The sequence below is a fragment of the Drosophila virilis genome, chromosome 4 (assembly GCF_030788295.1).
Source record: "Drosophila virilis strain 15010-1051.87 chromosome 4, Dvir_AGI_RSII-ME, whole genome shotgun sequence".
NCBI lineage: Eukaryota > Metazoa > Arthropoda > Insecta > Diptera > Drosophilidae > Drosophila > Drosophila virilis.
The window spans coordinates 20,517,557-20,534,761 of NC_091546.1; the positions used below are offsets into that span (position 1 = coordinate 20,517,557).

The 17,205-nt window shown below is 39.6% G+C and overlaps 2 protein-coding genes across 2 annotated transcripts in view; both read right to left on the reverse strand.

Moving 5' to 3' along the window:
- The window catches only part of DIP-epsilon (Dpr-interacting protein epsilon), a 62,170-nt gene that overhangs the window by 6,417 nt on the left and 38,548 nt on the right, over positions 1-17,205 (reverse strand). The window contains exons 4-7 of the mRNA XM_002051287.4: positions 9,958-10,174; positions 3,340-3,498; positions 3,136-3,264; positions 2,918-3,068 (exon numbers count right to left, since the gene is read on the reverse strand). Of these exons, the coding sequence (XP_002051323.2) occupies positions 2,918-3,068; positions 3,136-3,264; positions 3,340-3,498; positions 9,958-10,174 (656 nt within the window). The remainder of the gene's footprint in view (positions 1-2,917; positions 3,069-3,135; positions 3,265-3,339; positions 3,499-9,957; positions 10,175-17,205) is intronic.
- On the reverse strand, positions 71-2,274 carry Nepl6 (Neprilysin-like 6). The gene has a single exon (XM_015173359.3). The coding sequence runs from the start codon at positions 2,257-2,259 to the stop codon at positions 259-261; it is 2,001 nt and encodes a 666-aa protein (XP_015028845.1). The 5' UTR covers positions 2,260-2,274; the 3' UTR covers positions 71-258.

Consider the following 17,205-nt stretch of genomic DNA (forward strand, 5'->3'; position numbering starts at 1 on the left):
TCTAATTTAAGAAACTAATTCAGCAAATTCCTGATGTCATTTTGTGCCAAGTATCGATTATACATTATCATCAATTGTATATTCAAATAGAGATATATTTAATGTAAAATTTGAACGTTAACTTTAATGAATTACTTGCAGTAGAGAAAGTTTAATTTAAATGATGAGAAATTAGCCAGTAGAAGGATTGAAATAATTAAATAATAATAATGATGACTTCTTTTTAAGGTTTTTAAGTGATGGATTAGTTTCTGACAATTACCACAGTCGACACTTTTGTGCCGGGTGCATATTGTCAAGATCTTCGCGACAACCGTGTGCCTCAGCAAAGGCTGAGAAATTGATCAGCATTTGCTTTAAACGCAACTCATCCGCATCGTGATCCGCAAAGTCATTTGGTGCCGTATTGCCACAGAAGAACTGCGCCAAATTTAGAAAGAACAGCTGCTTCAGCGAGAGATTCGTAAAACTGGGCTGTGTCAGATTGAATTTGGAGCCAGGATCAAAGTAAACATCATATGCCAGGCGTATTCCCGCAATATCCGCCTCGCGTTCATCCAGATAATCGGTTTCATTGCGATTGAGGCAGCTAATGCCCGATGAATATTCACTTTCCATTATGATTCGTTTGCCCAGTTTATTGTAGTTACCTCTGAAATCGAAAATGAAGCCACCAGAGACAAATCCGTGCATTAGCTCGTGGCTCAACATGAAGCCCAGCAGGCTGACTTTAAATACATCATGTGCGTCGTGGTGGAAAATGGGCTCCTGGAGTATGCCATAGGGCACAATAATTATGTTTTGCCGCAGCAAATAGTATGGTGTTGAGCTCATGCCTGTCTCCGAATCGGATATAAAGAAGAAATTGGTCGCATTAAGTGCCCCATCCAACTGCTCAAACCAGCGACGCGTACGAAACTCCAATAGGCGCAGATGATTCAGAGCATAGTTACGATCCTCAGCCAGATGCAAATCGGCATAGAAGCGCTTCACAAAGCTGGTACGATCTGCAGTGTTGGGCATATTCCCCACGTTTATGGTCATGTTGAGCATCTTGGCTCTCAGCATTTCCAACTCGCTTGCCAACAGCTGCAGACTATTGGCGTCCAGCTTCTTGAGGAACTGTTGGCGCAGCAGCTGAAAGAGTTCCAATATGTCGGCCTGATGCTGTCGCAGCTTTTCCGAGCCAATAAAGCGTTGCTCGTAGAGCAGATTTGTGGCCAGCTCCATGTTGCGGCGCACATCCTGAATGCATTCGATGGGCTCGTCACTTTCCATGGTCTCCTTGTGCACATATGCGACAAAGCGCAACATTATGTAAGTGGCCACCACCTCACGATTCCAGCCATTGACCAAATGCACAAGCGCAGTTAAGCAAGCCGAATTTTCTACTTGAAGAACATAGTCGGCGGGCACGTTGCGGCCCAGCACAATCTCCAAATACTTTCGCCATTGACCGCCCGTCTGCACTTCCAGCTGTTGCAGGCTCAGCTCTTCGTAGAACTCCGATTTTTCCTCATACTCCATTTCGACCAGTTCACGTACCGCAGACTCAAACAGCTTGACCTTTCGCGCTAAGGCCCACGCCTTTTTACTGTTGATGCCCACCATGCGTAGTGTCAGCATGGTCAGCAGTGTGCCTCTGAGCCGTTGATCCTTATGCTCAAAGTAGGGCCTGTCAATGCTCACGGCGTACTTGCTGCTGTTCTTCAGATCCGGCAATACTTCGAGCTTGAAAATGACATTGGTCAGGCCATAGCGTCGCAGGCGTGCCAATGTTTCCATCCACTGAAACTTTATGCTGCTCCAGTGATCTGGGCGGAGCTTCAACTGCGGCCAAGGTATTTGCTCATTTGGCGGAACTAGCTCCAGGTAAGTCCTACTCGAGCGTGTTGATTCCGATGCTTGCCGACAGGTTTGATAGGAGGTCAAGACCTTGTCCTCAACACTGCCTGGCTCCAGTGTACGCTGCTGTAGCTCATCCATGAGCACAATGAGGTTCTCGTTTACCTTATGATCAATAAGTCCAGTTATCTCCGAAAAGCTATCATTCTCATGTTTCTCGCTCCACTTGCCACACGCGTATTTATAATAATCATTGCACGCTGCAACACTCTCGTTCACATAGCCTAGTATCTGATTCACCAGCTGTGTATTGGGGTTAGACGCGGGAGGATAACCTGCCTGGCCACTTACTGATAGCCACAGCAAAATAAATAGCAACTCACAAATGCGACAAGTCGATGTTCGTGTCGACATCGTCTTTGATGAACTGTTCTCGCCGCTCTGCTGTATGCCCGATTTAAGCTAGACGCTGATGTATAATCGGCACATATACTAAAAACAAAAATATTCTCTTCATCCGCATTATTTCGCGCAGTTACAACAAATGGGGTATTTTCTGAGAAAGGGCTAATCAATCAAAATTTGATCAAAGCCCTTGAATAGGTTAAAAGTGCTATTGATAGGGTATTTTATATTTTGTTTTTGTGCAAATCGCAAACTTTTTGGAATTGTGACTGCTTTGTATTTGTAATATTCGTGATTTTGTTCTTATCTGATTAATTTGCACTTTTCATAGTATAAAATAATATACGCGCTCTTTTAAGTAAACAAAACAATTAAGAGCGTACAGATCGGGAGTATTCGAAAATAATAAACGCTGAAACATACATATTCAAATATTTCAGTATATTATACTCTCTCTCAGGCCGATTTTCTCTTCAACTTTCTCTTCTTTCAGTCGCTATACACAAGTAAGTCCGCCTAAATTAATTAATTGTGTTTTCGTGATTTTTTGTTCAATTAATATTTTCAAAAAGTCAAACATTCTCTGTATATGCAGCTAAAAGTGTAACAATCTTAGCTAAAATGCGAACAAACTTATTCGCAAAGTTATAAATATTTACGAACTTACTTGTACTTGGAGGACTCAGTGATCATTTGTTCATTCTCGCGCGTCCAATAATTGAGCGATGTGGGATTGGCCTCGATGAAGCACTCCAACGTAACATTGAAGCCCATGGGTATGCCCACCAGCTGATGCGGTATCCAGACCATGGGCGAAACTGCGAAATGAAATTTGCCAGAATTCGGGTATATGCAAATAGTCGTCCGATTCATTCACAAACTTACAGTCGACGCTGACTTTGATGCGCTTCGAGACGCTGGGCGGCACACCATTCGAGGCAATGCAGAGATAAGCGCCCATGTGGAGGCGAGAGATGCGTTCCAGTTCCAAGGAGTCTGTCTCCAGGTCGTTAACTGCAACCAAACCAAGAGCATGCAATGGAGTCCATGATTTGATGCAATTCGCGATTTCGTGGCAGTCGGACTTACCTTCGAGCGTCTTGTTGATGACTATTTTATGGTTGTCATCTCGTTTCCATTTGATGGATGGCTCGGGGCTGCCTTTCGCCTTGCAGCGCAGGGTGACATTGTCGCCCTCGCGCACAATAACATCACTGGAGGTCAGCGCATCGTCAATGTTTGGCGGCACTGCAAATAGCATGGTGGGGTAAGGAAATGGGTATTATTATTCCTGCCAGCTAAACATAAACTCAAAGCGAACGCCACTTGATTTAAATGCAAAAACTTTTGCATTTTGGCAAACAGCGTTGCCAAGAAAGTGGAAATAAAGCCAAGCAAGTCAAACATAGCATGAAGCCAACGAATCATATATACACTTGTAGAATCACAAAAATAGTACCTTCGCTCACTTCTCTTTTTTGAAGAGTTTTTCATATTTTATAACATAATATAATATGACTGGCTTACTTAACCGAACTTAATTTGTGCTTATACAATAAAGCTTTCAGTTAAAACATATTGATAACTTCTCAGAGTCTTTAATTGTCGCTAACTCTCTTAAGATAAATCCAAGCTTTTATGAGCAACTAAGTTGAGCGACGATTTAATTCAAGAATCAAAGCAAGCAATGCGACAAAGTTTGGTTGCATTTCGGACAGTGTAGAAAAAAGCATTTCACGCGTTGTTGACTTTGACGCGCTGATTCAACTTTGTCCCAAGAGATATTTTAGTTTAAGCCTAATTAGCTTTGCGACAAGACTTTGGCCTGGCTAACTTTTGGGGCGAGTCTGTTAATTTAAAAATCGATTCAAGAACCTTCATCAAATTGTCATCAGCCTTGGGGGACACCGTGGCGCTCTGGATTTCAATTGCTGGCTGAGCGGCTCTGTCAAACCCTTTTTTTTTTTTTGGCGTTGCTTTGCCTTTGCCCTTCAAGCTGAAAATCTGTAATGAAAAATCTATGCAAATCAAAGCGCACAAAGCTAGAAGCTAAGGATTCGGTTGGACCCAACGCCAGACAAGCGGACCTACGTATACGGACAGACAGACAGACAGACAGACAGACGACATACAGACTACGAGCTGGACATATGGACCTGAACTGTCGTAGTCGCTGACAGCCGCTGCAGTTTGTCTCATTTCATATTCAGAGCGGCGCCTGTAATCAAAAGATATCGCATGCAATTTTTTCATTTGGGTTAAAGCCTGGACAAGTCCTGTAAGTCACGTTCCCGACGCGTTTAGTTGTCGTCTGACGTTTGACGCCTCATCTACTATCTCGTGGCCTGACCCCAAGCAAATCAATAATGCGAACATTATGCCATGAAAATTTCAATAAATATTAAAATGCGCAACTTTATCAATTCGCCAAATCGATTGTTGGAAAACATAATTATATTGACAGCAAATTCATAGTTCAATCACAGTTTGTTTTGTATTTATGCTGAATTTATATTGTATGAAGAATTCCCTTGTGCATTGTGTTAACAAATACAATTTTCAATTATTAACTTAATTTACAATAAACATTTGAATTATTTTCGAATTAGTTTTTGCCGGGCTAGTCATGAACGCTTCTCATGAAATACCGCTTACATTTTCCATTTTCCATTTACATTTCCACTTTATTATATATAATTATTAAATTTTGGCCCAAGGCATAACCGTTTGGTTAAATCTTTACCTTTTCGGTCGGTCACATTCCCGTTGGGGACATGGCGCATAAAACCAAACTGTAATTAAAAGTTGCAATTACTTGAACTTTTTCTATGCGCTGTAAACTTTTGTCTCTGGCTCCTTCATTTCCCCTGTCTCATAATGCGAGAACGTTTATGAGCCAAAAGCGAGAAAAAGGAAAACTTTGTTCGAACCGTTTGCTGTGCTATTAATAAACGCTTGATGTGCTAATCGCCGAGCTGACCATAAGCGCACCGAATGGCAACTCGGGCAGCTGTTGGTCCCGGCCCCTATGTTTTGTCGTTCTCGCCCGCCCATTTGACATATTAGTTTCTTTATTGATATTTAGCAGCTGGCGACAAGAAAAAAAAAAAAACTAGCAAAGTTTTAGACACAGACGTGCTAGTGGTATTCGTGGTCGTATATTGTTTTTCAGGCCAAACTTTTCACATACAAGCTGGAAATTTAATTACCCAAAGTTTGCTTTCGAGGCTGTCAGGATATGTGCCTGATAAACTCAACATTGCGTTTATTCAATTTATAACTTAAGCTAACGCTACACGCAGGGTATTCATTGAGTCGACATATTGTGCCAGAAATACTTAATTGCCGTCTCCATTCCGAAATATTTTCGGCGCGCTGATAACAACGTGACCATCTAAACGGCTAACTATTTAACGAGCGGCAATTAGTCTTCATATCCTTAGTTCACACACACACACACACACACACACACGAACCTGGGCAAGCCTAGCTTAATCAGGTAAAATATATTGATTGATCAAAAAACTGAGCGTTATCAATTTCATTTGAAATGCACAAATCCTACAAAATCATATTTTTAAGCTTTGGTAAACAGCATTCGAACGCGCTTGCAAAGCTGCGCAGGCCAATGGACAGATATTGCTCAATCGAATCTGTGTTTAAGGCTTATCAAAAAAATATTTATATATATTTTATTATATATTTATAGCGACGAAAAATGTTCAATAAGAAAATTGATTCCGATTTATTTGCTGTCAAATATTTAACTGCAGTTAAGCTGCAGGTTTCAGGTTTTGATTTATATTAAACGGACTTTTGGGTTTGCTGAAATTTCTGGACTAAGCTTTGGCATTAGAAGAAAGTAATTTGGAAGCATGTGTGCGTTAGGTCTATCCTCATGACAATGCGTTCGCCATTAGCTGCTCGCCCTTTTGCCAGCGAGTGTCAACGTTGTAATTGAATTTAATAAATTGCCTCATTATGTGAGTAGAAATTAAAAATAATGCGGCAACAGAGTCAACATTGTGCAGAGCTCGTTATTATTGTTGTATGTTGTTGCTTGTTGGCTGTTGGCTGTTGGTTGTTGTTTGCCTTGTTGCGTGTTGTTGCACTTGTTTTGCATTTTGTGCGGTCATTTGGTCGACTTTTGAGCTGGGGACTTCCCCTCGCCCCATCCAATTGTCCACACACCGCTCCCCGGGGCGCCGCAAAGCATGCAACACAACGGCTGTTGCCAGTTGGAGCCGCCGCATTTAAATGCATTTTGTGTGCGTGGCTCATAAATTCAAACGCGTTTAATGTTTGTTTTTACCGTCCCGCCATTTTATAATTTCGTGCTTTGGGCTCGTGTTCATTTTATTTCTGTTCATTCGCCGCGTTTCGAATTTGGCGCTTTCTGTTTGGCTCAGCAAATTAAATTCACAAATGTTGCGAGTTTCGAAATTTATTTATTTATTTACTCGTTTGTCCAACATTATTCCGAATGCTTTTTGTCTCTCTTTATTTAGACGGCAAATGCAACGTTTTAATTTCATTACATTTATTGCACAATGTAATTATCATTTTTTTTTACCACTTAAATTGTTAAATTGAGTGCCTAGCTAGGGGAGTGGGGCGTAGGACATGTTGCCCATGTGATTTCTCCTCTCCTAACATAGGCGGGGAGTTTTTTCTTTTTTTTTGTATGTAAACATTGCGCGTCATTTAATTTTGTTGATTTTAATTGGATTTGGTATGTTAATTAAATGCATTTCATTTGATTCGAGCTTGCTACATTTGACAATTTTTAAATTTATGTTTACAGTCGCACCTTTTCTATATACCCTCCTTTGCTTACAGGAAAGGTATTTAAAGTAGAGTCACAATAATTGTGTAATTTGCAAAAACACACTGTTTCAAACCTAATATAAATTTTCGATTTGAAATAAATGCAAGAGCAGTTATACTCTATCCTTTTATATTGACATTTTAGACAAACCAATCAACCATCTTAGGGAAGCCAGAGACTAGAACATTTTAGTTCATGTACGTTTTTTTAGGGTATTTTCCCGTCAGCTAAGGTATTTAAACTTACTTTTGAGCTCTTGTACTATGAAAAAGAGCGTATATTCGTATTTGATTTTCAAATTAGTTGTAATAATATACACAACAATATTATGCAGCACAATAAATGCAAGACTTCTTATTAAATAAATAAAAAAAATGAGTGACTCCAACAATTAATTGCTTGGCCATTGGGCCACTTACAGTTTACATTGCCAATGGCTGAGATATTTTGGCTGGCTATTAAAGGACGACTGAAAATTGGTCCGAGTTGTTTTCGGTACTTCCGGTATTCGCAAAGTTAACCAATAAATCTAATAAAAATGCAAGCAAGTTTTCAATGTCGTGCGGAATGCAAGAATTTCGCACGAGATCCGCTTTTCAAGTTGACAAATCAACATCATCCGGCGGACAAACATGTAGCGCACTGGGCAAAAATGGGGCGGCCGGCCGGCCGGCCGAGAGGTGGGTGGATGTGGGCAACAGACGTTTTGCGGCAGTCACATAAATCAGTTTTTGTGGCAAAACTTGAAAAATATGTGCGCAAACAAATGGCAGCCAAGCGGAGAAGGCTGCAAAACTGAAAACTGCGCCATGCAACAGTTAGAGCATGGACATGGCAACATAAGCCAGGGCCACAGGGGTGGACGTGGAGGCGATGGTGGAGACAGACAGAGACTACCTCGCACACATGCAAATGCGCGAGGACATACCGACAAGGACACATATGCTGCACGTAGCAGGATTTTAGTTTAGGCTGGCATAAAAACTGAGAGAAAAAAAAAAAACAGACCAGCGAATAGTTAAAAAACAAGAAGGGCTATTACGACCGAATTATAGGAATCGACCCAATCTACAAATATTTATGTATAGTAATTTATATGTTTCTCCTATTCCAACAACTAATAATGTTATATTTAACATATATTTTTATATTTTTATTGCTCAGTCTGTTGCTAGCTTTAAAGCACATCTGATATACCCCATTGTCCTATGAGAGTGGCTAAAAAATGCCTGTGGCATATTTAAATTTTTCTTTTATTTTTTTCCGTTTATATTTTTTGTGATTTTGTGTTTTTTGCCTGCTGACCAGCGACCAGAGTTGTCGCACATCTATTTTTTGTACTGGTAAATTTGCCTTTTTCAGGACTTTTGCCACATCAGCGTGTGTATGTGTCTGTGTGTGTGTGCATATAAGTGAGATAAGTGTAACCATAGTCTGTATGTTTGTGACAAAAAAAAAGAGGATATTTTCACAGAAAAAAAAAACAGTCGCGAGATTGCAGAAAATTTCGTGAAGCGGCTGCCGCCGTTTTGGTCACGCCACGTCAAATTGCCAGAACACGCGTGTGGTGCGTGTGAGGCGTGTTATTTGAGCATTTTACAACACTGAAGCGTGCTTAACGGCTTTTTGAAAGTGCTATCAGAGAGCGTAGCACAAACAAAACAAAAAATGCTGCACACAAAAAAAAGATGAAAAACAAAAAAAAATGTGTAGAGTCAGGCATACTGCAACGCTACGTAAACATGAAACGCTTAGGCATACACACATATGCACTTAAATGTGCACTATGTAATGGAATCTATGGGTATTACATATGAAACTGGAGACAGGTGTGGCGGGTCATGCAAATTGCTAGAATACACTTTGCCAACTGCTGTTACCCAGAGATACCGAATCGTATTCTGGGGCTCGGGCTTAAAACAAACAATAGAGATTTAACTTTAGGAATTTTCGACGCCCTCTACAGAAAACTATGTTCTCCCCACACAAATTATATGTATATTTTCAAAATAAGAAAATTATGAGTTTTGCTTATGACAAATGTAAATATCAAAGTATCCCCTTTTTATAAATTAAATAGAATTAATTTCAATACCTGGCCAGACTTTAGCTAAAGTTCAGCTTCAATAAGTTGATTGATTTCCAATATGTGCAATCGACGAATATTGACCATCGTTTAGTAACTCACATAGGAATTCAGTTTCACGCTGATATGAGACAATATTTATCTACTATATATCTGCAGTCTGAAATCTTCGGAATGCCGATGCATGCCACATATCGCTGACAAAAATTCCAGCTGAAGCGACGACATTTGCACTGCCGTACATTTTCCAGCGAGTCAGGCTCATGCTGTGGACCGCCTATGGTCAACACCATTGGGATAGACTGAGAAGAGGCACAGACGCACACACAAATGCCATTGCTCATGCTAAAATGTCGAATGGGTGAGTGCGGGTGGGTTGTGCGATTGTCCGACGTGTGAGTGGAAATACAATTTTTTAAAGCATAGTTTTATGGGCAGGCAGCCAGGCAAGTTGGCAAGCTGGTAAGCAGGCAGTTCTGAGCGAGTCCAATGTTTGTTTGCCTTAATAAAGTGCTTTGTGGGGAATTTAATTGTATGTTTGTTTGCCTTGCTGACTAAAACAAGGCCTAAACAGCTTTGTCCAGTGCCGGGGGATTGGCTCTACTAATACCTGGCAACAGTTTGCCTGGCAAATGAAATGAAATATGCAAGGGACACGTGTCCAAGTTGCGATGAAACGAGAGACGAACGCCAGAACAAATATTTCAATGTCAGCTAAGCTGACAAAGTTCACACACACACACACACACACACAGACAGCCACACGCACACATACAAATAGTTATTCACTTACCGACAACTTTGACAAAGCCATATTGGGTTTTGGCTGTCACCGTGTTGATTTGGCACATATACCGTCCCATGTCCTCCTCCTGCACATTGTTAATGTGCAGAAACCAGGTGCGATGCTTGTCGTGCTTATCGTGCGTTACGCTAATCCTCGGATTGCGTGTTATCACATGATTATGCACCGTCAAAATGGCCGACTGCTCAAAGTGCATCCACGCCACCTGCAACAGAGACAGAAACAGAAACATAGTTAGGTTATGCAAAAAAAAAACCAAAATTATCAAACATAATTAGCATACTTAGAGCCCTTTATCGGGCCAAAGTATCAAATGTTCATTTATAAGCAGCTGACAAATATGTCAGCCTTCTTTATTGGCAAACTTCGGTGCCATCATCATCAATTTTTATGAAGGATTAACGAGAAGCGATGTTGTCCGGGTCCGTTGGTCAAATTGCCAAAGTTCGCGTCACACATGACAGCAGCTGTTGTCGCAAACCTTGCTGCCTTCGTGCGTCATCAGGATGCGCATCCTGGACCTCAGTGCCAGCGCCAGCTCCTTTGCTGCTGCTTATGCAATAGTTTCACATAAAACAAGAACAATTTATGCAAATTTAAGCGTGCAGAACATTGGTAAGACGTGCTAAATGTAAAAAACATACAACGCTGTCTTGATGCCATTTCAATGATAAATTTAAGCACACATCCTGCCACCAAAGCGACTACGGCAACTCAACAATAACATCAATAAGAAGTGAATAAAGAGACTGCCAGTGATCGAAACAGTGACTACGTGGAGTTAGTTGAACCCTCGCATAGCAGAGACGTAGCGAAGGGATCGTAGATTTTTAAATTTTCAATGATGATGAACGGGACAATCCGGGAGACATCTAATTATATATTTGGTCATAATCGATCCTTCATCTTTTATGATTGATTTGCCGTGGTTACTACTCGACATTCCACTAGCACTTTACTTGATAGCCTGCAGTCCATGTTAAAATGATAGAAACTTTCATCAGTTTCTAGCCATTATTTGCGTTCGCTATGCAGCCTTTTAGTGTCCTCTTCGGAGGCACCTCTGTTGCGGCGCGTTTTTATATGTGAGATTGTGAGGTGGAGCTGCTCCAAGGGTATCTGCTGCGGGCTGTTTACAGCAGAGTGTCAGGCAACATAGACAGATATCGGTTAATTTTTCAATGTCTGCAATGAAAACGTGCGACAAGCCAGACGAGACAAGGAACAATGCCACTCGCCCTCGCGCTCGCTTCTTGGCGCACTATTTGCCGTTTATTTACATTGGTTCCTTGGCTGACGCTTTGGCAGCTCTAGTTGAATAAAAATCAAGCAGCTGTAGTTTGCTTAAGTAGTTCGCAGCCAACGCTACCCATGGCCAACTCCCCACGCCAACAACAAAGTCAAATATTAATGAAGCCACGTTTATCAGTCGGGAGTCGAGGGTAAAGAGCTCAAAGTGGCAGCCAGGACAAGCGCCATGTAAAATCAATAAAACTGCATTAGCGTCCAACTTGCTGAAACACTTAAAGTCAAAAGCAAAAAATGTACACACATTCACACACACTCGCCGTGTCCGACATTTTAAAGTGTTGCCCGCAAAATTTTGTGAAAATTTGCTGCATTTGCATTTCGTATTTTAGTAGTTTTTGAGGTCATTTGAATGAAATTAATTAGGCTCATGTAACGTAGCCAGCGAAAAAGTTGAAAAGCCAAACAAAATGGGCACCCTCTACTTCAACCCTGCCCAGCCGGGAAAGCTGTGCTGAATTTTGGCCAGTGAATGCGTTGCTCTGGTTTGAGTGTGTGACATTTGGCTTAATAATTTTCGGTTGCAAAATGTCAGCGAAAGTCAAGGCAAAGTTGACTTCGCAATGTGTGTGGCTGTGACTTTTTAATAGGCTTTCCATCTGCTATTAAAATTTTACGCATATTTAAGCCCATTTACAGCTGCAACGCCCTAACCGAGGATTAGTAAGAGCCTAGCAGATTTTTTTTTTTTTTTTTATATTTAGTTTATTAAGAAATCTGGTATCCTGTTACTCTATGTTAGCAACTTTTATCAGAGTGACATAATTACTTAGCTTAGCGATGATTGTGGTTTTACAATTAGTTATACAATTAGGTTAACAGATTATAGAAACATATTTTGGTGTAATTAACGAAGCTTGTCACCTATACATAACGATCGATTAGGTCGGTTGGGTAGGTCCTCTTCAGTCGCCTTCTTCTTCGCCTCCTTAGCAGGCTCCTCGCCAGGATGTTTGGATGGTTGTGGAGCTTTGTTGAGTAGCTCGCTGCTTGCCTGTTGACTACGTCGCCCACCATTGGAACCTTGAGGTCCTTGGCGATGTCGCGTGTGCGAATATACCATTCGGCTCCAGTTATTTTGCGCAGGGTTTTGGCCTGAATGATGCGAATTTTGTTCAGGTGTGTTTTTGCAGCTATACCGTAAACTTGAAGCCCGTAACGCCACACTGGGGCAAGGATTACCTTGTAGATTAGGACCTTGTTTCGGAGCGAGAGTTTGTTTTTGGAGTTGAGGAGCCAGCTCATTCGCCTTATCTTAGATTTGATGTTGCTCGTTACTGCAGAGACGTGCTTACTAAATGTAAGTCGTCTGTCGAGAGTGACACCTAGGTACTTGTGTTGACGATATTGCTCTAGAAGCTCACCATGAAGAAAAAGTCCGGGGCATGAGTCCTTGCGTAGAGTGTGGGTAACCGTGGCGCACTTTCCAGGGTTCACTGCGATGTTCCATCTACAAGCCCAGTTTTCAAATCGCTTGAGGTATTCCTGCAAGAGGTCAGTTGCCACGTACACACATTTGTTTTTTGCAAGGATTGCCGTGTCGTCAGCAAACGTGGCCACCAGAAGGTCCTGCCGATCATTCCGTCTGCTTGCATTTGCTGTGGGCATGTCATGTGTAAACAGGCTATATAGCGTGGGACCAAGAGCCTAGCAGAAGCAGGAGCAAGACGACATCAGCCGGACACTTGAGCTCATCTTGTGGACGCCTCTGCTGCTCCGCCCGGGCAATGCCCAATTTAACTTATGTCAATGGACTCACAGAGCCCACAATTGTGAGTACAAATTGCTCGTTAGCTAAGTATGCAGAGCAAAAGTCGGTTGAAGCTCATGTTTAACTAGAGAAAAGCTCTTTCAAAATATTCGATAAATGTTCAAGAAAAAATGTAGATTCCAATTCAATTGTATGGTAACAAGCACAGTGGAAAATCGTTTTGCTGAACAATCGATTAGAAAATGATTGTTTAAATAAGAGAACTCCTAAATTGTTATACTGAATTTGTTTAAGACGCACAAATATACTTTGACAGTTAGTGCACGCTGCTTTACAAATGTAAAAAGATAAAAGTTAATTAGAATGTCAGCGTTGTAAGCAGTGTAAAGTATAGTTATTCCATATCTTCACGTAATTGTAAAATTAACCAACTATAGTGCATAACATAGATAATAAACCATTGTCATTTTAAATATGTAAAGCCCAGCTCTTCAACGACAGATGAAGAATTTTGCGTGAAGACATACACATTACATTCGCTAAAAAAAAAGTGACGTTCTAAACAACAGAGTGTTACACAGACAATGCACAAAATGTAATACACTATGCACTTTACGAATAAGTTAATAGAATATACTTTTTCATACGGCAGTCATGGAAATGGCGAAAAAGAAAGATCAGATGCTCGGAGGTACAAATCGGAATATTTATATTGAACAATATTTCTGTTAAGTGTTAATAATCATAGTCATAAAAATCATCGTAATCATCAAAAGCATCATAGTCATTGTATTCATCATATTCATTGTATTCATATATGTAGTTGGGGCAATTCAAGTCACTTTGTCTTAATGCGTGTTCCTTCTGATAGTTTGTGTTGACTAGAGCGAGCTCGAGTGTCCTTTTTTGCTTTAAATAAAACGTATAGCATTCAGTTTCCGTTCCGACTGTAAGTTCAATATTGATCTCTTCAATGCGCTCTTCAATTTTTTCCTCTAGCTCTAATCGTCGTTTGTTATACGACTTGAATGTTTCATAAGCGACATATTTGTAGGCAAAATATTCCTTTTTCAGTCCTTTGGCATGAATTAAATATAACAATTTATCCTCATATTCACTATTTTTACTGTAGTATCCTTCTTTGGAGTCGATAAGCTGTTGTATCAGTTTATTTATGTGCGCATCCAATTCTGTGAGAGGGTTCTGCAAATAATAATTTCATTTTGAATAATGCACACATATGACAGCAGCTATTTTTCAAACCTCTGTTGTTGTAGACGTAGTAGGGGGAGTCGAAGTTGAAGTAGAAGTCGAAGTCGAAGTAGAAGAAAAAGAAGTTGGAGAAGTAGAAGACCTAGGAGAAGAAGTAGAAAAAGACCTAGTGGATTTTGATGAAGTAGAAGAAGAACTAGTGTCTTTTGGAGAAGTTGAAGAAGGTGTAGAAGAAGTTGAAGAAGAACTAGTGTCTTTTGTAGTAGAAGTAGAAGAACTGGTGTCTTTTTCGGTAGTAGAGGAAGACTTATTGTCTTCTGGAACACTGGCTGCTTCCACAAACGTGGCCAATACCAAAAATATAATGATACCGTTCACGTTCATAATAATTGCAAACTAGAAACCTCTTAACTGAAAATTTTGCGCCAATGTAATGGGTTTTTATAGAATCGCACTTGCCTAGGTGTTGTCCAAAGCCTAAAGCTAATTAAAAACATTTTAGGTACTCAGGCTTTCGACAATGTAATTATTATTGTGCACGTTTGTGCAAGTTAGCTGAAATAGATAATTTGCACACTACGCTCAGTTTTAGTTGCCTTTTGTAATAACACAAATCTATTTACTTTATGAAGCACAATGAATATTTTCTACATTCAATTACGTGAACTATTCGTATGTTGGTAAGATTGCGATTTTAATAACATTTGTTTTTATATGGAAAACAGTTATGTTTAGGTGAAAGTTAAGGTTTTATAATTATATTATTGTTTATATTTTAAATAGAACAGAGTGTCTTTGGCATAATTTGAAATATTAAAAAGAATGAAATTAAAAGTTTGTAATGTTATTAAAATTGTGAAATTTAAAATTTTAGTTGTGGAACTAATTTTTCATTTTGGACATAGCTGATCGCGGTCCAAAAATGTTATTTTAATTTTGTTTAATTCATATAATCATAGTACTCATCATCATCATCATCATCATCATCATCATCATCATCATCATCACATGCACCATCTTTGACAGGGTTAGATGGACATTCCACGCTATTTTCTCGTAAGATGTCTTCCTTCTTAGAGTTTGTCTCCTTAAGAGCAGAGTTGAGCGCGATTTTTTGTTTTGAATAAAACTTATTGCATTCATTGCTTTGTGAACTAGAGTCATTATTCAGCTTTTCTAGACGTTTGTTAATTTTGTCCTCCAGTTCTAATCGTTGGTTGTTATACTCCTTAAATGTATCATAAGCTAATTTCTTCTTTGGATATAATATCATCGCAAGTTCAATAGTTTTATTTAGTGCATCCAAATTTTCCTCATATTCCTTATTGTTTTCGATGTTCCCTTCTTTCGATGCGATCAGCTTGTTAATTTTATCAGTTAATTCATTATTCATTTCAGTCAGAACCTCCTAAAAATAGGACTTTAATATAATTTACCACACATATGACATTAGTTATTTTACTTCCGCAGTTCTTGCAGCCTTTGGTGACTTTGGCGAATTTGCTGGATTTGCTGGTTTTGGTGGATTTGTTGGATTTGTTGGGTTTGCTGGTTTCGGTGGATATACTGGTTTTGGTGGATGTGTTGGGTTTACTGGTTTTGGTGGATTTGCTGGTTTTGGTGGATTTATTGAGATTGGTGGATTAGGCGGATTTGGTGGATTTGGTGGATTTGTTGGATATTCGTAGATTTTGGCCAGCTTTCCTTCGAAAACTATGGCCAATAACAATAAAAGAAGGATTCGCTTCACGTTCATTATAACTTCACTTAAGACAACAAAATGCTGAACTGAAGAATTTTCGACCGTGTTAAGGCTTTTATAGACTTGTTTTGTGAAACATATGTCAAGTTATTTTGCAAACCAATAAGCCAAAACAAATTTAAAATGTCGAGAAAGTTAATTTAAAATAATCTAGTTATTAATAAACCAAATATTTCTAAACACGTGTACATAGTTCCCTTACATCAGAATTGAATATTACATACACCATAATCTTATCCAAATGAATGTAAATTGAAGTATATGTACATATTCAACTCAACTGTAAATTTAATAGCTATGGATATTGTCTAGTCTGGCCATAGTAGTTTTCCATTTAGTGCATTTTAAATCTCTGCATATTTATCTTCGTTCGCATGAATATTGTCAGAGCTGAGGCATATGCCGATGGCAGTCGATAGACGAGACAGAAAATGTCCAATTTGCCATTTGCGTAATATCTGTGCCCGTTTGCCCGTTGTAGCTCATACTTGGCCAGAAACTACACTTCGACATACCAAAATGAAGTCATAAAATTTTTTAAACAAAAACTAAAATAAAAAATAAAAACAAAAACTGCAAAAAAAAAAAAAAAACTTTCAGCCATAGCAAAAATAAACACACTTTATTATGGCAGAAAATGTTTATGGTTGGTTCCGGCGTACACCGATGGCAACAGCAGCAGCAGAAACAACAACAAACTAAACTTATGCTCATGCTGGGCTTGTTGGTGGTGTGTCTGTCTGGCTGTTTGTGTAGGCGTTGAAAATTGAAATACAAACAAGAACATGACAGCATAAGAGTCGACAGTTTCAGCTCTTGCAAATGGCAATGGCAAATGGCAGGGCAACGCTCGAAATATTAACAATTTAAACGCAAACGTGTTAAAGCAGCGTCGAAGAACTACGCGAGTTAATTTACACGCAGCTCAAATATTTGTACGCCAAGAAAAGCAGCAGCAGCAGTTAAAAAGAATTAAGAAACGCAAAAAGCTATTCGCATATCGAAGCTCGAATACTCTTACCGAGAAACCTTATAAACTCTTGGTGCTATGACTACAAATTAATGCAAAGATTACCAAAAAATAAATCTAAAAAATACTATTTAATTTTCTCATTTGTTAGCTTTTATTGTTATGAACAAATAATCGGAGCTTTCAAAAAACGAACTAAAAAAGTTGAATTCAAAAGCTCGTTATTCAAACGATCTTGTACTGGAATACAATATGCGATCCCATGCAGAAATC